The following is a 25585-nucleotide window of genomic DNA, read 5'->3' on the forward strand; positions in this document are numbered from 1 at the left end:
TTCCTCATCAAAACTCTTCAGAGTGTAGGGATAGAGGGAACATTCCTCAGCATCTTCAAAGGCATCTACAAAAAGCCCAAAGCAAATATCATTCTTAATGGGGAAACACTGGAAGCTTTTCCCCTAAGATCAAGAACAAGACAGGGATGTCCACTCTCACCACTGCTATTCAACGTAGTACTAGAAGTCCTAGCCTCAGCAATCAGGCAACAAAAAGAAATAAAAGGCATTTAAATTGGCAAAGAAGAAGTCAACTCTCCCCCTTTGCAGATGACATGATACTGTACATAGAAAACCTAAAAGCCTCCACCCCAAGATTGCTAGAACTCATACAGCAATTCGGCAGCGTGGCTGGATACAAAATCAATGTCCAGAAGTCAGTGGCATTTCTATCCATTAACAATGAGACTGAAGAATGAGAAATTAAGGAGTCAATCCCATTTACAATTGCACCCAAAAGCTGAAGATATCTAGGAATAAATCTAACCAAAGAAGTAAAGGATCTATACCCTAAAAACTACAGAACACTTCTGAAAGAAATTGAGGAAGACACAAAGAGATGGAAAAATATTCCATGCTCATGGATTGGCAGAATTAATATTGTGAAAATGTCAATGTTACCCAGGGCAATTTACACATTTAATGCAATCCCTATCAAAATACCATGGACTTTCTTCAGAGAGTTGGAACAAATTATTTTAAGATTTGTGTGGAATCAGAAAAGACCAGGGGAATTTTTAAAAAGAAAACCATATCTGGGGGCATCACAATGCCAGATTTCAGGTTGTACTACAAAGCTGTGGTCATCAAGACAGTGTGGTACTGGCACAAAAACAGACACATAGATCAATGGAACAGAATAGAGAATCCAGAAGTGGACCCTGAACTTTATGGTCAACTAATATTCGACAAGGCAGGAAAGACTATCCACTGGAAAAAAAGACAGTCTCTTCAATAAATGGTGCTGGGAAAATTGGACATCCACATGCAGAATGAAACTAGACCACTCTCTTTCACCATACACCATACACATACATTAAGTTTATTTCATTAAACTCAAAATGGATGAAAGATCTAAATGTGAGACAAGATTCCATCAAAATCCTAGAGGAGAACACAGGCAACACCCTTTTTTTAACTTGGCCACAGCAACTTCTTGCAAGATACATCCACGAAGGCAAAAAAACAAAAGCAAAAATGAACTACTGGGACTTCATCAAGATAAGTAGCTTTTGCACAGCAAAGAATACAGTCAGCAAAACTAAAAGACAACCTACAGTATGGGAGAAGACATTTGCAAATGACCTATCAGATAAAGGGCTAGTTTCCAAGATCTATAAAGAACTTCTTAAACTCAACACCAAAGAAACAAACAATCCAATCATGAAATGGGCAAAAGACATGAAGAGAAATCTCACAGAGGAAGACATGGACATGGCCAACAAGCACATGAGAAAATGCTCTGCATCACTTGCCATCAGGGAAATACAAATCAAAACCACAATGAGACACCACCTCACACCAGTGAGAATGGGGAAAATTAACAAGGCAGGAAACAACAAATGTTGGAGAGGATGCGGAGAAAAGGGAACCCTCTTACACTGTTGGTGGGAATGTGAACTGGTGCAGCCACTCTGAAAAACTGAGTGGAGGTTCCTCAAAGAGTTAAAAATAGACCTGCCCTACAACCCAGCAATTGCACTGCTGGGGATTTACCCCAAAGATACAGATGCAATGAAATGCCGGGACACCTGCACCCCGATGTTTCTAGCAGCAATGTCCACAATAGCCAAACTGTGGAAGGAGCCTCGGTGCCCATCGAAAGATGAATGGATAAAGAAGATGTGGTCTATGTATACAATGGGGTATTCCTCAGCCATCAGAAACGACAAATACCCACCATTTGCTTCAACGTGGATGGAACTGGAGGGTATTCTGCTGAGTGAAGTAAGTCAATCGGAGGAGGTCAAACATTATATGGTCTCATTCATTTGGGGAATATAAAAATTAGTGAAAGGGAATAAAGGGGAAACAAATAATGAGTGGGAAATATCAGTGAGGGTGACAAAACATGAGAGACACCTAACTCTGGGAAATGAACAAGGGATGGTGGAAAGGGAGTTGGGCAGGGGGTTGGGGTGACTGGGTGATGGGCACTGACGGGGGTACTTGGCAGGATGAGCCCTGGGTCTTATGCTATATGTTGGCGAATTGAACTCCAATATTTTTTTTTTAAAAAGGAGAGGGCTCTTTTGGAGTTTTGTGGAGAGCTATGGGGAGAGGACACCCCCAACCTACCCCCAGCTTACCTCCACCCATGGCACACTGAATAACCCCCGGGCTCCTCCCATTGGGGATTAGAGAATAGAACACCGAGATTAGGACTCCTAAGCAAGATCAGCTGGCAGAGCCAGGGGTGAACCTGAAACCCCATATGATCCCAACTCTGCCTCCTTGCCATTATCCCACACAGAAGCTAAAGGGCTTCAGCAACAGCAAGGCATATTTGTGGAGATGGAAATAGGAGTCTCTTAATGGAAGGGCAGAGATGGGGGAAAAAGGAAGAAGGCTTTCCTTCAGCATCTTTATAATGAATTCTTAATTTAGGCTTCAGGGTGAGGTGCTGATTTTCCGTCAGTCCTGTATGATTAGATGGAAATTTTTTCAAATTTTTTATTGTGGTCAAATATACATAATAACATATTTATCATCTTAACCATAGTTAAATGTACAGCTCAGTACTATTAAGTATATTAACACTGCTGTTGCCATCCAGCCCCAGAATTCTTCATCTTGTAGAACAGCAATTCTAAACCTATTGAACCATACCTCCCCAGGCCCCTCCACCCAGCCCCTGGCAACCACCATCCTACTTTATGTCCCTATGATTTTGACTATTCAAGGTACCTCACACAGGTGGAGTCATACAATATTTGTCTTTTTGCAACTGTTTTGTTTCACTTGGCACAACATCCTCCAGGTTCATCCATATTGTAGCATATGCCAGAATGTCCTTCCTTTTTTTTAAAAAAAGATTTTATTTATTTATTTATTCATGAAAGACAGAGAGAGAGAGAAAGGCAGAGACATAGGTAGAGGGAGAAGCAGGCTACCTGTGAGGAGCCTGTTGTAGAACTCGATCCCAGGACTCCAGGATCACGCCCTGAGCCGAAGGCAGAAGCTTAACCGCTGAGCCACCCAGCCTTCCCAATTTCCTTCCTTTTTTAATGTGGAATAACATTCCATTATGTATATAGAGAACGTTTTGCATACACATTCATCTGTCAATGGACACGTGGGTTGCTTACACATTTCAGCTATTCTGAACAATACTCCTACAAACATAGGTATAAAAATCTCTCTTGAAGACCCTGCTATCGGGATCCCTGGGTGGCGCAGCGGTTTGGCGCCTGCCTTTGGCCCAGGGCGTGATCCTGGAGACCCGGGATCGAATCCCACGTCGGGCTCCCGATGCATGGAGTCTGCTTCTCCCTCTGCCTGTGTTTCTGCCTCTCTCTCTCTCTCTGTGTGTGACTATCATAAGTTAAAAAAAAAAAAGACCCTGCTATTGATTATGTGGGGCGTGCACACAAAAGTGAAATTACCAGATCATGTAGTAAATCTGTGTTTAACTTTTTGAAGAACCACCATACTGTTTTCCACATGGCTGCACCATTTCATATTCCCACCTACATGGAAATGCTTTCAACATTCACTTATCTGACATCAATGCTTTGAGATTGATCAACCAGACCCAGCACATTGCAGAAACCCACACCATCTTACACACACGATTCCATTATAATCTTCTGCACTTCCTTGACACTTTGCCATGAGCACTTGAAGCGTTTTCCATGCTAACTGATGGTCTAAATGTGCAAGATGAAGCATCCCTACCTTTATATGTATCGTATCACTTAATTTTTTCGAAGGAATAGTGATCAGATACCCAGATATTTGGGTTATATGAAGCACCAGGCCAGCTATGGGCTACCCAGGAGCCACTTACCTTTCATGTAAGCCAAGCCAAAGTAGGTGAGCTCTCCAAGGTTGATGAAGGACATGACAGCACTGAAGATTGCTCCTGCTGTTGACATGTCACATTTCACCTCCAGACACTGCCCACTCAACAGCACTACACAGAGGTCCCTGAGAGCCAAATAAGATTTCCCTTTTTTGGTCTGAAAACAATAAATAGTATCGATTGTAACAATAACTACAAGATATGAAGTCTTTGCTGTGGGCTCTCTACTGTGCTTAACACTTTATATGTATTGTATCACTTAATGACAAACAACCTAAGAGATATGTACATTAGCGTTCCTATACAACAGCGGAGAGATGTGTTTCAGAGACAGTGAGGGGACCTGTTAGTAGTAAGGGGGGGTAAGGATTGCAAGGGACAGGTGCCAAAGTTAGTGAGAAGCAGAACTAGACTCAAATCCACACACTCTGCCAGGCTCCACAGGGACCGTGAAGGCTGGAAGGCAGGTCTAGATGCCTCTCCTTTGCTGAAATTCCAGCTGCCCCTCAGGCTCCACCTTCTGGGTGGGTTCAAGCTGGTCAGGGTCCTCAATCATGGATCCAGGTGTTATCCCTCTGAATCTATCCCTCCAGGGACAACACAGAAGAAGGAACAGAGGTAGGTACAGATCCAGTGAGATACAGGCTAAGGGGATTGCTCTGAATCAGACATTGGTCAGCAGAGTCACGTGCAAAGATGAGCAGCGGTCTGCCTTCTCGCTTCACCCTGCTTAGATTAATTTCAGATCTATCTGTCTCCACAGCCCCACCCTGACCACAGTTGCCACCGCTCAGCCACCCAGAATGGCCCATTCAAGGAGAAGAGGAAGAGATGGAGGACCAGGAGCTGGGGTGCAGCTTGGCAGAGGGCTGTAGCAGCAGTCTGGAGGAGAGAGCGAGAAGCCCCCTGGAGCCTTCCCAGCCTGAGGCCCTAGTCAGTAGTCAGGAGGCCTCCAGGCCTGCCCAGCAGGATGGTTGGCTCAGCACCCTCCACCTCTGCCCAGTTAACCCAGCACTTACCACAATCGAACCAGGCAGATGCAAAATCACCGGGGCCTCTCCAGCCAGCAAGACGAACTCCGGCGTAGAGAACTGGCAAAAACACCCAGAGTCACTCGTGGTACAGGAGAGAAGTCACATTCCAGGGGGTCTGGTCACCCCCAGCTCTGGGACTAGGCTTCCCCTCCCCTCTTCCCCTATCCATTCTCCCTTCCCCAGAGTCTGTAGGAAACAGGCTTCAGGGAAAAGGGGTTTAACTGGGCTGAAGCCCCAGCTTAAGCTGGGCATCTCAAAGCAGATGTCTTAACAGCAGGTACAGGATTCTTGGTGATGTCCTAGCTATTAAGTTGGGTGTCCCCTTCATTATATGTTTCATAATTCTCACATCATTACCTAATCTTTGGTAGGTATGAAAATTATAAAACACATTATATGATACAAATATATGTTTTATGTCAGAGACATTTTAAAGTAAAAATATCTTTAGATTTAGATTAGATGAGACATTTTTCTAGCTCTGTATGTTGAATCAATAACATGCATGGGCAGCTATTCCCAATTTCACATTTTCGTACCATACTTGTGATGGGGAAGTACTTTCACACCTGTCATTAGTTAGACCCAGCCATCATCCTGTGGGGTGCATATTCTCAACCCATTTGGCAGGACATGGAGGCCCAAGAGGTTGGGAAATTCTCCCAAATCTAACACCAGAGAGTGTTAGGATTGGGTGGGGCCAACTAATGTGCCCCTCAAGGGAACCAAACAACCAGACTCCTGTTTCAAAAGGCCAGCCAGTGCATAACTTGTGTCCTGAAAGAATCTCCAGTGGCAGCGTCCTAAGTGAGTGATCATGAAGAAAAACCAAGAAGGCAAAAAAAAAAAAAAAAAAAAATCCTACTCCCTGACCCTGTGTATATGCCCTGCAAGCTCACGAGAACCTGAGAGTGGCTTCAGAGGGCAGTGGGGGACGGTGGGAAGTGTGGGAGCCCAGAGCCACAACGCGGAGGACGTCCTGAGGCTACTGTAGGCTCAACTCATCTCCAATTGGTTAAGGAGCTTTAAGCAAATATCTCTGTGACAGACAGACAAAGACTTTCTGGGGGCATCTAGGTCTGATGTTCCCAAAGGAAAACAGAGGCACAGGCCGAACACCTGGCAAGGACAGCCTCCTGGGTTAACAGCCTGCCCTGCAGGCGCTCATCCCTGCCCCAGGGGACCCTAATCCCCTCACGGTCACTGAGGGCTTGTATGGTCACTAAAATGTCAGTGTTGTTCAAGGAAGGATGTCTTCTAAACATTGGAAGTGGCTCTGCTGGCTGATGGCAGAGCTGCTTCTGGCAGCAGGTGCACCCTGAGACCTTCCCTGATCTCACCCTCTAGCATGCGCTTAGCAGGGTAGACCCTCAGTAGAGACCAACCTGCTCACAAGGAGACAGGGTCCCCGGAAGCATGAACACACTGCAGGGGCCACCGGACATCTGTCCCTCCTATCAGCCTGGACATCACAGCCAGGGCAGAATGCCTAAGTACTCCACAGCCTCTACTCCACACACTCACCCCAACCCTATTACCCTCTGTACCAAGTGCAACGGGGAATCTCTCTTCCTCTGCCCCACCCATACCTTTGCTCCTGCCTTTTGCCTGCCCAGAAGGCACCTTCCAAGTACATTGGGCCCTCTTATCACATACTTTGTTTTGCCACCACCCCACATTGATAGTTATGAACATCCTGAGTGGTGGGACCTGACATCTTCAACCTTCTATCCTATACAGTGTCTGCTACCACAAGCCCACTTGATAAACTCCTATTGCCCCAGATTGCAAATGACAAGTTGGTTTTAGTTTAATTCTGTAAATTTCAGCCCAAGGAGCCTACCCACCCCCCAGAAGACCCTGCCCATTTTCAACTACTGTGTCAGCCACACATAGCTCCCCTCTCAAACCTCTTTGGAGAATGTCCTTTGGTCTTCTTTTGCTCACCTTTCCTTTTCTTTGCAAAAAAGCCATTTGAGTAGGAGTTTCTGGCTGTGGGGTTTCTGCTGCCACAGAGAGAATGGAACCGGAGCTTAACCACTGTCTGTCCTGAAGCTCTTGGGGAATGTCAATTGGAAGAGCACTAGCCAGTGGTCAAGAAAGGGAGAGATGATGAACAATGGAAACAGCCCACCACATGCAGGTGCTCAGCTGGACAAGGTGTGTCCACTACTTTACCTTTGGAGAATTACTGTATCCACTTTTCCAATGAGGCCACTAAATCTGCAGAGCCACAGGAGTGGGGTGGGGTTTGAGGTGGAAGGCCACAGTACATTTCCTCCCTGCCCCACAACACTGCTTCACAATGAGCACAGCATCACTGTGCTCAGGACACACAGGTCCTATGACTTCAGCTCCTGAACACCTTGATAGGGTCACTGGAGGTTCTGACTTTCCTGCTTGGAATTTTAGATATTGTTCAAAACGTTTTGTCAGTTTAAAAAAAAAGTACATTATTTATGGAAAAAGAAAGAAAGCTATTTTCATGGAGAAAAAAGAGAATAGAGTTTTAAATAGCAGGAAAAATCACTATGAGATGAACCCTACAGCATCTTGTCAAGGCCTCAGGTGTGTATATGACATCAAGTATCACCACAGTCCTTGGCTGAACCAGAGAAGGACAAAATATCAATATGTAAAGAAATAAATACCCAAGATTCAAAATTCCTAATGTTCCAGATATGGGAAGATATAGTCCCATGTGGGTTTTGAGCAGATCCAAGCATCTATGTTTGACTGATTCTAAAACCAACCACTTCTTTTCCCTGACCCAAGCACTCTGCATCTCTCTCCCTCTGTTCCTTCCTTTCTCTCTCTCTCTCTCTCTCTCAACTCTGCCATCGTCTTGAGAATAATCCCAGGCTAGACTGCTGGTGATGAGCGAGTGCTCCCCCAGATGATAGCCAGCCACCCCCAGAGGTGAAGCTACAGCTGATCACATGAGGGCATGTTTTTGTTCATGAGGGCATCCAGCAAAGTCCAGAAGAACCTCCCAGCTGAGCACAACCTTTTTTTAATTTCCCAACTTACACAATCAAGAGTTAAATAAACCATTTTTTAAAATATCGTGTGTATTTATTTATTTGACAGAGAGAGAGAGAGAGAGAAAGAGCACGAACTGGGGGTGGGTGGAGGAAGGGCAGAGGCAGAGGGAGAGAAGCAGGCACCCCTGTGAGTTGGGAGCCCGACTCAGGGCTCCATCCCAGGATCATGACATCAGCCAGAGGCAGACGCTTAACCAACGAGCCACCCAAGTGCCCCTAAACCATTATTTTTAGGCACTATATTTTGTGGTCGTTATGCTGCCTTGTGAGGCAACAGGTAATCACAACAATGTGGAAACATGTTGTTTTACATAACTAAGCCTGAACTCAATTCCCAGGGGAGACAGAATGGCCCGACAGCACAGCTGCCATACAGCCCCCATCACCAGTTGGCTGTGTATCTGCTTAAATGTGTTGTTTTTTCACCTTTCAATGGAAAAGGATCAGCTTTTTCTGGAGAAGCAAAAGGTTTCACACCAGTAATCAGTAAAGAAGCAGGATACAGCAGTCCCGACAGGAATGGTCCACACACTGTACAGCTTGCTGCTTACCTGCTGACAGAGAGGCTGTGATGACTGTGTGCTGGGGTGCTCAGCCCAGGCACCAGGGAGCTCTGCGTCTCTGTGCTTCTTTCCGAAACTAACCAAACAGCACAGTGGAGGGCACGGAAGAGGCAAAAAGCATGGCTTTCTTGAATCAAGCAGACTGAAGTGTGGATATCAGCTGTGTAACTTTGGCAAACTTACCCTCTCTGAGTCTGTTTGCTCATGTGAGAAATGGAAATGACAGTTATAGTCAAGGGAGTTTTTTTTTTTTCTTTTTTGGAGGAGGATGAAGAAAGATAAAACCTAGTGGCAGAGTGCCTTGCTTCAGAGACAGCAAATAAAATTGTTTTTAATTCCTTATTTAAATTCAAGTTGGTTAACATATACTGTATTATTAGTTTCAGAGGTAAAGTTTAGCGATTCATCAGTTGCATATAACAGCCAGTGCTTATTACATCACGTGCCCTCCTTAATGCTCAGATTCAGTTGAAGAGTAGAGAACAGTGGAAGATTTGAAGAGTATTCTAAAATCCATTCCTTTAACACAACTAGAGCAAGAACAAAAACAGTCTCTTAAAGATTGCTTTTCTTCTGCTCCACCTAGACACTAATTTAAAAAAAAACTCTTTTTTTTATGCTGTGTGTTGAAATTTGTTTTATCAACTTGGACACTTAAAACTCAATGAAAAAGGAGTTTATGTTTGATATAAATAATATCTTCAGATGAAGCTTTCCTCAGGACACAGTCCCTTCTCTCGCTCCGTGGAAAAGGGAAGCTTGCATGGGTTTTCTCAGCTGCCACAGCATGAAATCGTCCGGTCCACTCAGGACAGGAAACAATGGGAATGCCTGGGATGCTGTACCCACCTCTGCAAGGGTGCAGATGCTCCAGGGCCCATGCTGCTGGGTTCTCGCAGCTCTCCTGAAGCAGCCTATTCCTGAGCAGGTAGCTTCTGTCCTGCTGCATAGGGGAGCTTTCTTCCACAACTCTGCTCTCCACCTGAAGGTCAAGTGCATCCCAAAAGTCGAGAGGGGACGTTTATATAGACACAGACTGGCTGTCAGATTAAGTCAGTTCGGAAGTGTCTGTCCTACACAGTGAGAGCCTAACAAGGTGCTCTGGCACCAGATGTGCTCCAGACTCCACCCCCCATGTGCACCCTAGATGTAATTCACTCCCCTCCCCCAGAACAAGTGTACTCCTACACAGTTGTGCCTTTGTTCCTGTGCTCCCCCTACCGCCTAGGACCCCCCTGCTGAGCTCCTCTGAGCCTCTAAGATGCAAAGCTATGTTCTCTCCACTTCCAAACCTCTCCATGTCTGCCCTCAAGGCAGAGGGCAGTGTCCCTTCTGTCACCTTCCCTCATCACCTTACTGGCATCTCCTCTCTGATACAACACTATATCACGTTCTCTTGTTTCTCCCCGACCTCACCGTGTGATTTGTGCTTCATTGTAGCTCCTCTGGCTCAATGAATAGGAGCAACATGTTCAGATGCCAAGACAGAAGGGATCCAAGGGGAACAGGATGTGAGAAGCATTTTCTGACTGGCTAGAGGCAGCATCCACCCCCAGCTGTCCCCTCCTCCATCCACATGGCCCTGCATTAGGCTGGGTCTCAGTTCTCCAGCCTGCACCTTGGACAAGTGCACAGCCACCCAGCCAGTCTCCAGCCCTGCCTACCTCAGGTTCCTCTCAAATACAGACCTCCTTGTGTTTCTATCCCACACACCTCACTGGCCTCTCCCCAGTCCCAGCACTGCCCCAGCCTCAAGGGGCCCAACCCCGACACAATTCCTGCCCCAGAACTCCCACCCCACCCTCCATGGGGCCAGGCTGAGACTGTCTCCACCTCGTGGCTGGGCTTGTCAACCACCCTGTCCTCCTTCCATCATTCCCCCTCTCCTAGGGGCACTTCCCCAATAAATAACATGCATAAGGGCACCTGTGTGGTGCCATAGGTTAAGCAGTCGGCTCTTCGTTTTTGTTCTTATCGTGATCTCAGGGTCATGAGATCAATCCCCCATCAGGTTCTGCACTCAATGTGGGGTTTGCTTAAGATTCTCTCTTCCTTTCCCTCTGCCCATCTCACTTATGCACTCACTCGCTCGCTCTCTCTCCTTTTCTAAAAGAAATAAATCTTAAATCATCATCATCATAATAATAATATGTATAAGCATCGCCATTTCTGGCTTTGCTTCAAGGGAATCCGACCTAAGACAAATGCCTACTATGTGCCAGCCTCCTCCTAGGCAGTGGGGAGCACACAGGACAGCAAGCAACACGGTGTAACAGATGCAACAAGGGGACTCTGCAGATACAAGACATCAGAGGAAGGGAGGAGCCAGGGGCTGTAGGCACAGACAGGGAAGGCTCCTTACACAAGGCTTAGTCAAATTTTGATAGATGAGCTACTCGTGGGTTATAAACACAATTGTTTTTATATAAAGAGTCTCTTTGAAAGATCCCAAGAGTCTCAGCCACATTAGAAATCTGGGCCCCCCAAAGGTCTTCACCAGCACTGCCCAACAGAACTGCAATGATGAGATTGTTCTGTATCTGCCCTGTCCAGGATGGTCATCACTAGCTACATGTGACTACCGAACACTTGAAATGTGGGGGGTGTGACAGGGGAATTGAATATTTTATTTTATTTCATTTCAATTGACTATAATTTTGCTAATTTAAATGTCAACAACTACCTGTAGCTGGTGGCTGCTGGGTTGGGAAGCACAGGTAGACACTGACCTCGGAGATGGTGTTCAGTACTAAGGTGGCCAGCCGTCGAATGTGGACATTGGCAGAGGCTGGGTAGACAGCCATTTCTTCCCAATGAACCCGACAAGCTTCCAGAACCGACTGCAAGGGCAGCCGCCTGCTAGGCTGGTTCTCGCACATGGTCAGCAGAATGGAGTGCAGGGGCTCACGGAGCCGGAGAGGCTGGAGAGAAGAAGGGCCAGTGAGTCCAAGAGCTTGCCGGGGGTGCGGTGGGGACTAATGGACAGATGTTCTCATTACCACCTGACAGACACCTGCCCCTTCGGGAGAATTTAGGGACCATCACAAGATATGTCACTGGGGCCACAAAATGCAGAGCAATTATCTCTATGCCAGTTGTGGGAATTTTGCTGTTTTCTGGTCTGGAATGTTTTTCAGTACACAGAGAGCACAGACATGTGCTTGGAATACTTATGAAAAATAAGTGCTTGGGCAGCCCCTGGTGGCGCAGTGGTTTGGCGCGACCTGCAGCCCGAGGTGTGATCCTGGAGACCTGGGATGGAGTCCTGCGTCAGACTCCCTGCATGGAGCCTGCTTCTCCCTCTGCCTGTGTCTCTGCCTCGCTCCCTCTCTCTCTGAATGAATAAATAAATAAATAAATCTTAAAGAAAAAGAAGTGCCTGACAATGTGGATTTCCACCCATGATCTGTGCTCAGATCAAACCAGGGATCAGCCTTCAATTCACACCCATCTGGGCAACCTGTCAAAATCTTTCTCGAGTACTTCTTAAATGTATTTACTTCTCAAATTACTTCCTCAATTACTTTCTGCCAAATTACTTCCCAGATTATTTAGATGGGCCTCACCGGGCCTTTCCCTCTAGAATGTGAGCTCCAGGAATATAACGATTGTGCCCTTTATTGCTCAGAATCTACAGTGGTCACCACAAGGTCACTGATCATTGGCTGAACTTTAATGTCAGATGTACCCATCAGGCAAAGGAAAAAAATACTTTTTTTTAAAGATTTTATTTATTTATTCATGAGAGACAGAGAGAGAGAGAGAGAGAGAGAGAGAAGCAGAGACATAGGCAGAGGGAGAAGCAGGCTCCATGCAGGGAGCCCGATGTGGGACTCGATCCCGGGTCTCCAGGATCACGCCCTGGGCCGAAGACAAGCGCTAAACTGCTGAGCCACCCAGGGATCCCCTGGAAAAAAATATTTTATTAAGCACTTCCCTCATGCATCTAAATGGCCATTGTTTATAGGGAGAAGTCCTCAAATTGATTCCAAATCAGGCTTTTTCTCACACTAACCCATACTGTGGGTCATTTTTGAGATAAAGGTTACACTACCATTTCATACCATGGAGGACTAGCTGTGAATTCCCATCCTCGTGTGTGAGGGGGATGCTGTGTCCTGGGCTCACACAGCCAATCCAAGTGCCTCTGATGTGCCCAGGATCCCATAGCTACTTGAGCTACATGGTGGCAGACCGTCCCTGCTTTCAAGGACTTCACACTCTGATGAGAAAGATGGTCAACTAAAGGGACAAGGATTTTGGTCTTGGGAAGCACAGACAGAGGAAAAGATTGAACGTAGCTTGGGGAGGGCATGGGGGAGCTGGAGGAAAGAACTGGAACTAAATCTCAGAAGGCACACCGGGGTTGACCAGTTGACCAGCAGAAAAGTGAGGGAGTGAACCACAGATGGAGGCAGCAGTATGTGCTAAGGATGGCATGTTTTTTTTTCTTACATTCAGATTTTAATAAACTAGAATGACAGTATTTAAAACAAGCATGCTAGCCTATAATGAATATAGTATATACAGTAATTTAAACATTTAGAACTATATATTATACAGCAAAAGCAAACAGCACAACACTCATCATACTCATCATTACCTGCGGTATACACTATCTCTAAAAACGAAAATACAAAACAGTAAAATGCATCTATGGTTTATATGTGTGTGTGTGTGTGTGTGTGTGTTTCCTTTTTTTTTCTTTTTTTTTTTCTTTTTTTTTTTTTTTTGCAGTTATGGGTAATCATAACTCTGGGTTGAATGGAGGGAAAATTATTGGAGGAGTTGAAGTGACTGAGAGACCTGGGTGTTGGAAGGATCATCTGTGTGGATATGGCAATTACCAATAGTTGAGATGACACTGGGAAGAGTGATGGTAAAGCAGGATCTAGAATAATCAAATTATGATCCCTGGGGGTCAGGAGAAGACAACAGTGTTCAGATAATCCGATGACATGAAATCCTATGCAAGACACCTATTTCACCTGCATGCCACCTGTCTCACCTCCAGGACTGTGAGAGAATGAGGGCTGTGAGAGAAAAATCAGGCCTTGCTTAGGAAGCCTGCCAGGTCTCAGGGAACTCGGGGGGAGAGCCAGGTGTCCTGTAGGGAAAGAAGTAACAAGAATGGCCATACAATAGGTTGAGGACAAGGGAGATTTTGCTAATCATGGATTATGAACTCTAGAGGTCATGAGGGAAGAGTTTCAGACATTAGGGAGGATAGAAGGCCACAGAATAAGGGAAAAACAAGGCCTCATAGGGGATCAAAGGCCTGGAGACAAGGTGACTTGGGAGCTAGGGAGATTGTAGAATTGACGCAATCAGGGACAAAGACACAGTGAGATGGGGCAGGACAGTGACCAGGGGGAAAATGATGAAGCAGGGCCCCTTGTTCAAAATTTTTAAGAATCTCAAAATGGTGACATCAGAGCATTAAATGAAGCATGGGTCCTTTTAAGTACAATTACATGGGCCACACACCCATGAAGCTGGCCCTGATGATGGCAGAACTCTAGAGAGGAATGAGAACCATGGCTAAGAACCCAATTTGGGGCTCCAGGTATGCCCTGCTAAGAAGTGGCACCTAACCCCATGGGGAGTAGGAAGCTAAGAAAGATCTCACATAAAGATGGGTAAGAACAAAAAGCACCAGACAACATTGGGATATTGAATTAGAGAGGGCAAAGGTGAGAGGGAGGAAGGAAGGAAGAAAGGACAGAAGGTAGGAAAGGGATGAGGGAGGGAGGAAGGGCAGGGCTCTCCAGCTTTTGTTACACTGGTTTCTAAGGAATCCTTAGTGTAAGATGAAAATTTATACACATACACACAAACACATACGTTCTGTAGTCAAAAAGTTTATACAATGTTGTGATAAAGTTGAATATTTTTTTTTGCTTTATGCTTTCTCAGAGCCTTTAATAAACTGCTGTGCCAAATCTTTGAGAGGAAGATATTGTAGCAAGCATTTTCCGAAATTGATTGAGCACAGCACTGTTTTCCAGGGAAGCATTTCACTTCAGGAAGGGTTGCTTTAAAGCCTATTTTATACATCTGTATCTTCGCTATCTATAAAACCCTCTAGTTTGCTACTTCCTCTGAGCAGATAAGTCTTCTTCTGCTTGCCAATCCTAGATTGTGGCTGGCTGCACTGCCATACTGAGCAGCATTCTGAGGTGCTTTCTGAACTCAGCAGGAGCACTTCTGTAGTGGGTTGGCAGTGCCTTCCCAGAACCCAGGAAGACAGAGTGGTGGCACACAGCTCAAGAGACATGATCCCTGTTGGGAAGAAAACCTGAGAATGAAATCCAAAAACATGACCTGGAGAGACTTTGCATATCTCATGTACAGACCTGATTTTGTGGGACATGGAAGCCTGCTGACCAGTAGAGAGTCATTCCCAAAGAATACACGTGCATCTGCCCAAGACAAAAAGCACCAGGTTAAATTGCAGTCACCTCTGTTATTTCATAGTCCTGCAAAAAAACACCATCCAAGTTCTACCCGTGGCAGATCCTGTTGGCTGGCTAGCCCAACAACCACCTACGACTCTCATAAACTTTCCCTTCTCCCTTCCACTCTGGCAAATTAAAGCCACAGGGACCATGACACCTCGCTTTGGCAAAAGACACAGAAGTCTGTTAAGGTGTTTTTGAGGAAACTTTTGTTTTTCTGACAATAAGAACACAGGTAGCTAGCTGTTCCCACTCTTCCCTCCTTTTGCCTTGTCTATTGATAGGATCACAGCTGCCATCTTGAGACCATGAGGCAACAGGCACGAGAGCAAAAAGCCAGCATCTAAGAAGGGTGGACTGGAAATACATAGCCCAGATCTTGATGACGTTTACTGAGTGGCTAATCAACCCCGAGACCTCTTGTGAAGCAAATAATGACTGAATCTGTGGTTCTAGCCTCTGTATTTTAGGCTTTCTGGTCCATGTAGCCAAAGCCATCTGTATGTGACACACTGGGGCGGCCTGATTTAAAGCATTGCATGCTGTCAGAAAGCAACATGGTGAAATGGAAGAGCATTATCTGATGTCTCCAAGCCTCACTTTCTTCACCTTTAAAGTGAGTTTTCTGCCTGAATACTCAGGAGCATTGAGTAAAAAGCATCTGGCAATGGTAATGATAATTATTGTTATGATTATCCAATGCAGAGCATTCTCACAGCAAGCTGGGCTCTAAGTCTTTTACTTATATCGACTCATTTAGCCCTCAACCCAGTCCTGGGAGGTCAGTGTTTTAATTGTCTCCATCCCTTAGAGGAAGCAAAGCAAAGGCAACTTAGGGGACTTTCCTGAAGAAGATCTAAAGCCTAAACTTGAACTAGAGCCCCTGCCCTGGGCCTTGGCTATGTTGCCTCTGGGTCATACTAAGTTCTCAATAAATGTCAATTTATTAGCTTCTGCTGCAATTGACAAGCTACAGTTAAAGTTAGGATCTATCTTTGCAGAAAATGATTTTTGGAACTTTAGAAGGGAGGCAGTGAGTTAACAAAACATGGTGTGTAAAACAGCATGGTTACTTTAGCAAACCACTCAGTTAAATACAAGTGAGTTTGGTTTTGGTTTTTTGTTTTGTTTTGTTTCGTTTTATTTGCATCTCTAGATCAAGGGCATATGTCTGGGACCACATGTGCCAATTTTCTCTTTGAAACTGTACCCCTAACCTAGTCAACCAGACATCTGATGAATGTGACTAGGCACCTGCAGAAAAGTCCACAAATTGCATCCTGGTCTCTGGAGAAATGCTCCTGAGAGTAGATGCTAGAGCAGTGTCCTGAGCACTGCCAGAGGCACCATCCATACTCTGTAGCTGACTTGGATTCCAAGGGTTCTGTCTAAATATTCTAGGGCAAGGCCTAAGGCCAAAATGACAATAGCCTTCATCCCAAATCCCAAATCCGGCCCATTAGTAGATGCTGCCTGGAGAAGGATGGTGACAATTTTGAAGGCAACTCCTGGCTCAGTGAGAAAGAACACCGTGATCAATTGATGATGCCTGCCATGAGCACAGAATGGTATGATAGAGGCATGAGTGACCTGGAGTTAGACACCTGCCCACACCTTCCACCTGCTGTGGCACTAACACTCCGAGTAGTGGGGTGAGTGTGTCTGAGTGCTGGGGATAGGTGGATGTTGGCCTAAGGAGAGGAGTCAGGGTATCATCCGAAGCTCAGAATGGAGCCCAGAGTTGGGAGAGGATTGTGAGCACAGCCTTTGCTGAGACCACTTTCCTGATTGCTCACCTCACCTGCCACAGCATCTAAGACAAGTTGGATGCAGAGGAGCCTCTGGCAGATGGTAGAGAGGGGTGATCAATAGAACTGAGTGGTAGGGATGCTGTAAGAGAGACAACAGCCAGGTGACCCTGTCTCTTGGCCTACTAAATACCAGTTTGCCATTGTCTGGGGTTCACTGCCCCAGGAAGCTAAGACCTCTGGACTTTTGGGGTACATCAGCATGAAGCCCTCTAGTAGTTGTTCAGAAAGTCAGATCCCACGGCTCCAGCTGTGGCATCTCAGCTGGTTAAGGAGGCACCACAAAGAGACCCAAACAGAGGGACTGAGAGGCACCCACATCTGCATCTAACACGGGAATCCAGGGATTCATTCCTGGGATTCTGTTAGTGTGGGCAAGGGTGTAGGAGCCCCAATGCTGGGTGACTCCCTGTGGGGTGACAGAGTCAGGGTCACTGCAACCCACTGTTGGGGTCTGACTTGGAGACATGTGGGTGCAGACAACCAACCCCAGAGGCTACCGATGCCTCCTGAGAAAGGCAGGACTTCTAGGCTGCACTCTTCTCAAGAAAGGACAGGGAGGAAGAAGCAGAACTCGCTGATGAAGTGCCCGCTATGCCTTGAGTGTGGTATGCCTGCTTTACACTGCTCTCTCCTTAGAATTTCTTCTTTTTAAAATGAAAAATAATATTTACTAGACTTTTTGCTATTCAGAAGTGAAACATGTCCATGGAAAACCTAAAATCACCACTGATGTTGCCATCCAGAATAACCACTGCAGACACCTTGGTATATATATTTTTCGAACACACACACTCTCTCATCTCTGTCTCCCTATGTGTATGTTTGTGTGTGTGTTTATTCAACTAGGGTCACATTGTAAATGTATATATTTAAGTTCTTTACAAGCCATTCCATAAGCCCTTACAGTTTCACTTTAATGCTGTCTTATTTACTGGACATATAGTTTGTTTCCAATTTGTCACTAATGTCAACAATACAACAATAAACATAGCGCAGCTAACTCAATCTTTACTCATGCCTTAGGATACATTCCTAGTTGAGGACTTTTGAGGGTTTTGCTACAGGCTGCCATGGGTACCAATGTCCCAGACTGTTTATCCACAACTTTTCCTTTTTTTTTTACCCACTTTTCCAATGCTTCTTTTTAGAGATTTATAATAAGCTGATGGATTCAGTCAAATCAACCTCATTTTACTGATGTAGAAATTGGAGCTCAGAGAAGTTGACCTATCTTCATCTAAGAGCATAAAAAAAAAAAAAAAGAAAGAAAGCCTGAGAATAACATTTTTAAAAACCCGTTCTGCATCAGTATTTCTTGGGGGTAAGTTGGGTGGGAGCTGGGGATGCCACCTCCAGGACAGGTCCAAGGTCCTAGGACCAGGTCTTTCCCTGGGACAGGCCCAGAGGTGCTGCAGAGCTGCCACACACCTTACCTGAGATGCATCAGGCTGTTCATCACCACTCTGTCCCTGGAGCAGTTCAGGGGCCTTGAAAGGAGCAGCCTCTATGTGAGAAAAATGGTCCTGGAAAGAAAGACTTCCAGCTGCGGATAGCAGGGCTGACCAGGGGCAGATCACATAGTCCAAGGAATCTGAAACCAAGGCCAGGATGGGAGTTTAGAGATGGGACCACTGTCTGGAGGGCCAGTTGTGGATCTGTAACCAACAGGTGCCCCTGGGACAGACTAAGAATAAGACCCAGGAAAACATCAAGTGGAATAAATTCAGCCTTGATACATGCATGCACAGGGGCAAGTGCTACCAAGTGTGGCTGCAGTCCACCAGGAAACTAGAACCTGCATCCAAATCCCTCAGTGCTCTGAGTCTCAAGGTGAGAGGTAAAGAGAGGTGAGGTCCACTTGGAAATAAGCCCAGGTCGGAGTTCTTCGGCGCCAAGCCTAAGACCAAGGCGGCTGGTCCTCTGGATGTACTGTAGCGAGCTATTCATCAGCTCCCGCCCCAGGGCAGGGAAGCGGGAGGGAAAACCCTCAGGGAAGAGGAAACCGAGGGCACAGATGCTCGGCGACCTTTGCCTCCGCACACTGGGCCCCGGCCCTCTGCTCACGTGGCCTCACGTGCGGGGACAGACAGTGACTTCAGAGCTGACCTCTGAGGCGGCGCCCGGTTTGTTCCAGTGACCAACGAAATGTCTCGCGGGTCCAAATTCACCTTGACCGTGTCCCTTACAGTGAGTGCGACGGCAGCTTTCTCAGTAGAGGGCGCTGGAAGGACCCTGTGGGAGGCGGGGTGGGGGGGCTGCCCCGACACTCCGACACACCGCGCGACCGATGTTTCCTCCGTCTACGCAGACGCCGTGGGCTCCAGGTCTCCTGCCCGCACTGGCTCCCGGGGCTGCGGCTGCCGGGTGCCCATCTCCACCCAGGGGTCCCCCTCGCCCCTGTTGGCAGTTCCTGTGCCTCGCTTGTCCGGGGACTGCTGGCCACTTCTGGCTGGGCACAGCCGCGGAGGTCGCTGTCCTGGTGGGCTCCAAGCACAGCAGCTCCAGATCTGAACCCCAAGCTGGGAAGGGGCTTCCCTTCAAAGTTTGTCCCTCACCAAGAGAGAGCCCTGGGGGCCATGTGGAATTGTCTTGTATCTTACAACTACTCTACTGTTGGAATTTAATCATTGTTTGTATTAACCTCCCCCTCCTCTTTAGACTACCTAGTGTGTAGGTTCTGTCCCCTGATGGGACACAAGGTGATGTGCCACCTGGCAGGGGACAGTCTGGGGCTGTCAGCTGTCCAGGTAGCTGCCCCCTGCCTCCTGTCTCCTTATGCTCAGACTGTCCAGGGGCAGGGAGAGGCTCAGAGAGCTGTGACCACTGTCTCCCTAGAAGCAAGGCCTTTCTTTCAATGCTGCTGCATGCAGTGAGTCCAAGAGACAGGCCTGACTTCCTTGTGTGGTTCCACAGGTAGATGTCATTTGCCCACTTGATCTAATGGTTTGGACTGATCACAGATCTGAGAAGCAGCAGCCAGTAGTGTGTCTGGGAAGCTTTGCACTCAACTCCCTGTGATTCAACTGCCCCAAGCACACTCTCGTACCTTCACGAAGGTCTTCCAGGAGCCGCTCAACAGCTAGGGACAAGAGGGACCAGATTTCCTCCTCCAACAGAGATTCACCTCTGACCTGAAGGGCACTGGCCAGGATCACAGAGGCCAGGCTCATGCCTGCAAAGACATGTGCGTGGCACAGTCCTCACAACGTCCACAAGCACACCTCGGCCTGCACTCACCATTGCAACCCGGCACAGTGCAGGCCCTTTGAAGCATGCAGCACCATATTTGCATCTCCTGCATCCCTGGGACAGAGTACACAAGAGAAGCTACAGAAATGCTTACTAGGGGGCTGGCTAGGCTGGCCAGCTGATTCAGTGAATTAGCAAATAAACTCCCAAATGAAGGCTTAAGTGAATAAATGAGCAAAGAAATGAACCAGCAGGATGGTACCTCCCTCAGTGGAGCAAGGGCTGTAAAAGAGAAACTGTAAAGATGCCCAGGAGCATCTTTAGCCTGCTCTCCTCTCTGTCTGGGAAAGTAGGTTAACAGCATTTTTTTTTTTAATCTCCGATGCATGATTCATGTCTTTTCTTCAGCCACATGCAGAGTTGAATTTGGTGCCAGCAGCAGCCCTGTCTCTAATGATCCCCAACACCTGCATGAAGACGGAAAATCACTAGCTGGGATAGCAAGCCCTGTGTTTTGAAAAGGTACAGAGTCACAAGAAAGCACGGGACTGAGTTTGCCAGAGAAGGGATAAAGAAAGCTGGTCCTCTCCTTCTCTTCTTAGATGGGCTCCTTTAAGTCAAAGCTGACATTTAAATGTCTGTTCCCCTGACAAAGCTGCCACCCACTGATCTCCAGCCCCAGGTGGGAAGGCAGCTGGAAGAGGCCAGGCAGGCTTTTCCTAATCCATTTAGGTTGTTGTTTATCTCTTCTATAGCCTCAGGTAGGGCGGAAGTGCTGTGTGGGGAGCAGGGTGGAGAGCACTTTAGGGCACCCTCATCCCTCTATCCAACACAGCTAATCCAAGCACTCCACTCACCAGCTGCTCAGCTCCCTGTGTATGCCTGGAAGTTCAACCTCCTCTGGCCTCAGGAAGTCACTTTATGACTAGGAAAAGATTGCATTAAAAGTATTTTAGGCTGGTGTGTTGTGGCTAGTCAAGACCATCATTTCAATATAATAACTCAATGAAGGAAGGGACAGCCTTTTCAACAAATAGTGCTGGATCTATCATGGAAAAAAAAAACCCTCATATCTTTTTTTAAAAATTAACTCGAAATGAATCATAGCTGTAATGTAGAAGACAAAACTTTACTTTTTTTTTTTAAAAAAACAACACATGAGAGAAAATATTCAAGATTTAGGACTAGGCAAAGAGTTCTTAGATTTGACACCAACATCATACCTTACCTTACATGTGCTCAGAGCACTTAGATTAGCCTATAGTTGGGCAAAATCATCTAACAAAAAACAGCTTTATAATAATATGCTGATTATCTCATGTAATTTATTGAATAGTGATAAACATAATGGTTATAAGTGGATCAGTTATTTACTCTTGTGACCATGTGCCTGACTGGGAGCTGAGGCTCATTGCAACTGCCCAGTGTCATGAGAGGATCATAGTGCATATCACTACCTCAGAAAAAGATCAAAATTCAAAATCTGAAGTATGGTTTTTACTGAACATGTGTGGCTTTTGCTCCATCATAAAGTCAAAAAGCTATAATTGAGGGCACCTGAGTGGCTCAGACAGTTAAGCATCTGCCTTCAGCTCAGATCGTGAACCAAGGGTCTTAGAATTGAGCCCCTCGTTGGGCTCTCTGCTCAGGGGGGAGCCTGCTTCTCCCTCTCCATCTGCCTGCTGCTCTGCTTACTTGTTCTCTCTCTCTCTCTCTCTCTCTCTCTGTCAAATAAATAAATAAAAACTTTAAAAAAAAAAACCTATAACTCAAAGCATTACAAGTCAGGGATCATCTCTATATAAAGAACTCCCACAATCAGTGTATAAAGACAACCCAGTTTTAAAATGGCCAGAGATGTCAACTCTAATTCAATAATAAATAGGTTTAAAGTACAATAAAAAATAATTACAATAGGCAAAACTGAGAGTGTCACAGGTAAACTGTAATGTATGGTCACCCTTTTTTTTTAATGGGCAAAGACTATGAATTGATATTTTCCCAAAGATGTACAAATAACCAATAAGCACATGAAAAGCACATGAGTACATGAAAAGATGCTCAACATAATTAACCATTAGGTAAATGCAAAGCAAAACCACAATGTGATACCATTTCAGATCTATAAGGATGGCTATAACCAAAAAGATGAATAAGTGTTGACAAACATGCAGAGAAGTCGGAGTCCTCATATATTGCTGGTGGGAATGTAAAATAATAAACTCTTCTTAAAAGAATCAACTACAGCTACCATAGGACTCAGCAATTCCACTCCTAGGTATATACCCAAGACAAATGAAAACATGTCTCACCAAAACTTGTGCACAAATATTCATAGCTGCATCCATGGTAATATTCAAAAAGTGGAAACAACACAAACATTTAACTAATGAATGAATACACAAAATGGTATACACATATGATGGAATATTATTTTGCCATAAAAAGGAACAAAGTACTGCTACATGCTGCAAGATGGGTGAATCTTTTCTCTTAAACCCCTTTTATCAAGGCGTAATTGACATACAAAAAGCTTTACATATCTAATGTATGCAACTTGATGAATTTGGAGATAAGTATATATCCATGAAACCATCACTGCTTGAAAACAATATGCTAAGTAAAGGAAGCCAGTCACTAAAGGTCACATATCATATGATTTTCTTCACATGAAATATCCAGAATGGGCAAATCAATAGAAACAGAAAGGAGATTAGTGGTTGGCAGGGGATTGGGGAAGGAGGGTATAGATTTCTTAAGGGCACGATGATAATATTCTGGAATTAGTTGTGTTGGTTACATGACTTTTTGAATATACCAAAAACTTCTGAATGATACACATTAAAAAGGTATGTGAATTATATATCAATAATTTTTAAGAGAAAAAAGAGATGAAGAGGAACCTACAATTAAAGGACATACCAGGGATCCCTGGGTGGCGCAGCGGTTTGGCGCCTGCCTTTGGCCCAGAGCGCGATCCTGGAGACCCGGGATCGAATCCCACGTCGGGCTTCCGGTGCATGGAGCCTGCTTCTCCCTCTGTCTGTGTCTCTGCCTCTCTCTCTCTCTCTCTCTCTCTCTGTGTGTGTGTGACTATCATAAATAAATAAAAATTAAAAAAAAAAACACTCCTTTAAAAAAAAAAATAAATAAATAAAGGACATACCAAATCGATTTAAAATATGTAAAACTAAACATAGTATCTAGGAATGCACATATGAGGGATAAAACTATAAAGAAACAAAAGGACATTCTGACTATAAAAGTCTGGATAATGGTCACCTTTAGGAGAATAAGGGGACTGTGATTGAGATGGAGAATTTTGAGGGGTTTCTGGAATGGGTGACAAAGTTTTATTTCTTAGCCTCAGCGATGGTTACAAAGGCATTTGTCTAAGAATGATCCATTAGGGGATCCCTGGGTGGTGCAGCGGTTTAGCACCTGCCTTTGGCCCAGGGCGCGATCCTGGAGACCCGGGATGGAATCCCACGTCGGGCTCCCGGTGCATGGAGCCTGCTTCTCCCTCCGACTATGTCTCTGCCTCTCTCTCTCTCTCTCTGTGTGTGTGTGTCTGAGACTATCATAAATAAAAATAAAAGAATGATCCATTAGACTATATATTGTTGTAATGGCTCTCTGTGTCTGTTCTTTTACAATAAAAGTTTAAAACAATTTTGAGCATTGCCCTGATGAAAATATTTTTAGGCAAATCCCCAAAAAAGCACTCCATTTCCACCTCTTTTCTCAAAATATAAATCCAAAAATTTTTATCAGTGGTGTTACATTTGTCTGGAGAGAATTATCCTGAAATCCTGTCAACAAATGCTAACCAGCTGAAAGGCTCAATCATTCTTTCCATGTAAGGGAACATCCAACATCTAGGAGAGCACATAACTGATCAGGTTGGCCAAACACCACTCTTGGTTAGGGTTAAGAGTTCCTTGAGGCTTAAGTTGCCATTCTCATTGCTGGAAGTGTCAGGATTACAGCTTCCAGGTTGCCTTCCATCAAAGGCAACCCCAAACACAGGAGATAATACTAGAAAACTGGTCACCATCCTCTCCATTAAAACAAAACAAAACAGAGGTGGGTGGGTCAGTTGGTCAAGCATCTGCCTTGGGCTCAGGTCATGACCCCAGGGTCCTAGGATCAAGCTCACATTGGGCTCCCTGCTCAGCAGAGTGCGCTTCTTCCTCTCCCTGCTGCTCCCCCTGCTTGTGCACTCTCTCTCTGTCAAATAAATAAATAAATTCTTAAAAAAAAAAAAAAACTGTCCCCGTCCCACTTATTCCAAATGTACACGCATGATCCCACTGTAGAAAGAAATATCTACATTCCACTTCTCTATACGAACTCTGTCTGACCCCAGTGTCACAGGTGAATATTCCATTCGTCCACAGGGGTAAGGTGATGCCTGGAGGGAGTGCCAACACTTGGGAACCATTAGTGGCTCTGGATTTCCATGGCAACCCTGACCATACTCCCTCACTCTGATAGGGAGTAACTTCAGTGCCTCCATTCCAGTCTACCAGCCCTCAATGAGCAACCCAAACTTGTGTTAACATCCCAATCTCTGTAATATTGCCAATTCCATTTCAGAGCCAATTGATACTGACAATAAAAGGAGCCACGCCATTGCACTTGCTGTCTGCCAGGTACTGTTCCCAGTACTTCGTGTATATCAGTCCCAGCCTATGCGGCAGTCGCCAACAGCATGCTGCGGGGCCTCTGGGCTTGCTTTCAAGTGTTTTTACACAGTCTGCTGTACCATGAACTAAAGGAAAACCATTAACTATCTAAAGAACAGAGAGATCCCATCACACAGATAAACCCTGGCTTCCCGCCAGTAAGGAAGCTCAGGCAAAGTGTCAGCCACGGGTATTCTTTTGGGGGGCAGCTCTGTTGTTAGACCTTCACGTATCATTCACTTCCAGGCTCCCCTCTGTGGGCCAAGTCCTTCATATTGACTATATTCACTGAAGGCTCCTGTGGTCATCTGCTAATTCCAAAGTCTCCTCTATCTGAGGCCTCTTGCCTCTCAGGAGTGTCTTCAGACCCCCTTCCATAAGTTCCCAAGCTATGGTGCATCCTGTCTCCCGGGACTCTCCTCTAGTGGCCTCTGGCTTCCAGCAGCCCCTCCTGTCTGCTCTGCCCATGCCCTCGACATCCATGCCTCCGCCATCCCTTTATTTAACAAATACCTACCAAGCGGGTAGTATATTTTAAGCTACAAATAGAAAGGTGAAAATATAACATCCTCCCCTTGCAGGTCTTACATTCTAGTGGGGATAGGCAGAGGGGGACAGATACTGAGCAGGAAAATAGATAAACAAAATAAATCCACAGAGAGAGAGACTATGAAGAACAAGTAGACAAGGGGATTCACTTGAGCTGGAGCGGTCAGGGAACGTTCCCTAAAGCTGAGGCCTGAAAGACTGAGAAGGTGCCAGCTGCAGAAAAAT

General features: G+C 45.7%; 1 protein-coding gene across 1 annotated transcript in view; it reads right to left on the reverse strand.

Moving 5' to 3' along the window:
• Window positions 1–25294, reverse strand: part of LOC140595576 (FERM and PDZ domain-containing protein 2-like) — a 60938-nt gene extending 35644 nt beyond the window's left edge. The window contains exons 1-10 of the mRNA XM_072738131.1: window positions 25159–25294; window positions 19981–20106; window positions 18368–18525; window positions 15022–15087; window positions 11395–11586; window positions 9515–9647; window positions 8654–8741; window positions 7006–7141; window positions 5044–5115; window positions 4010–4181 (exon numbers count right to left, since the gene is read on the reverse strand). Of these exons, the coding sequence (XP_072594232.1) occupies window positions 4010–4181; window positions 5044–5115; window positions 7006–7141; window positions 8654–8741; window positions 9515–9647; window positions 11395–11586; window positions 15022–15087; window positions 18368–18525; window positions 19981–20106; window positions 25159–25294 (1279 nt within the window). The remainder of the gene's footprint in view (window positions 1–4009; window positions 4182–5043; window positions 5116–7005; window positions 7142–8653; window positions 8742–9514; window positions 9648–11394; window positions 11587–15021; window positions 15088–18367; window positions 18526–19980; window positions 20107–25158) is intronic.
• Window positions 25295–25585: the final 291 nt, after the last annotated feature.

This window comes from Vulpes vulpes, chromosome 15 (genome assembly GCF_048418805.1).
Source record: "Vulpes vulpes isolate BD-2025 chromosome 15, VulVul3, whole genome shotgun sequence".
Taxonomy (NCBI): Eukaryota; Metazoa; Chordata; class Mammalia; order Carnivora; family Canidae; genus Vulpes; species Vulpes vulpes.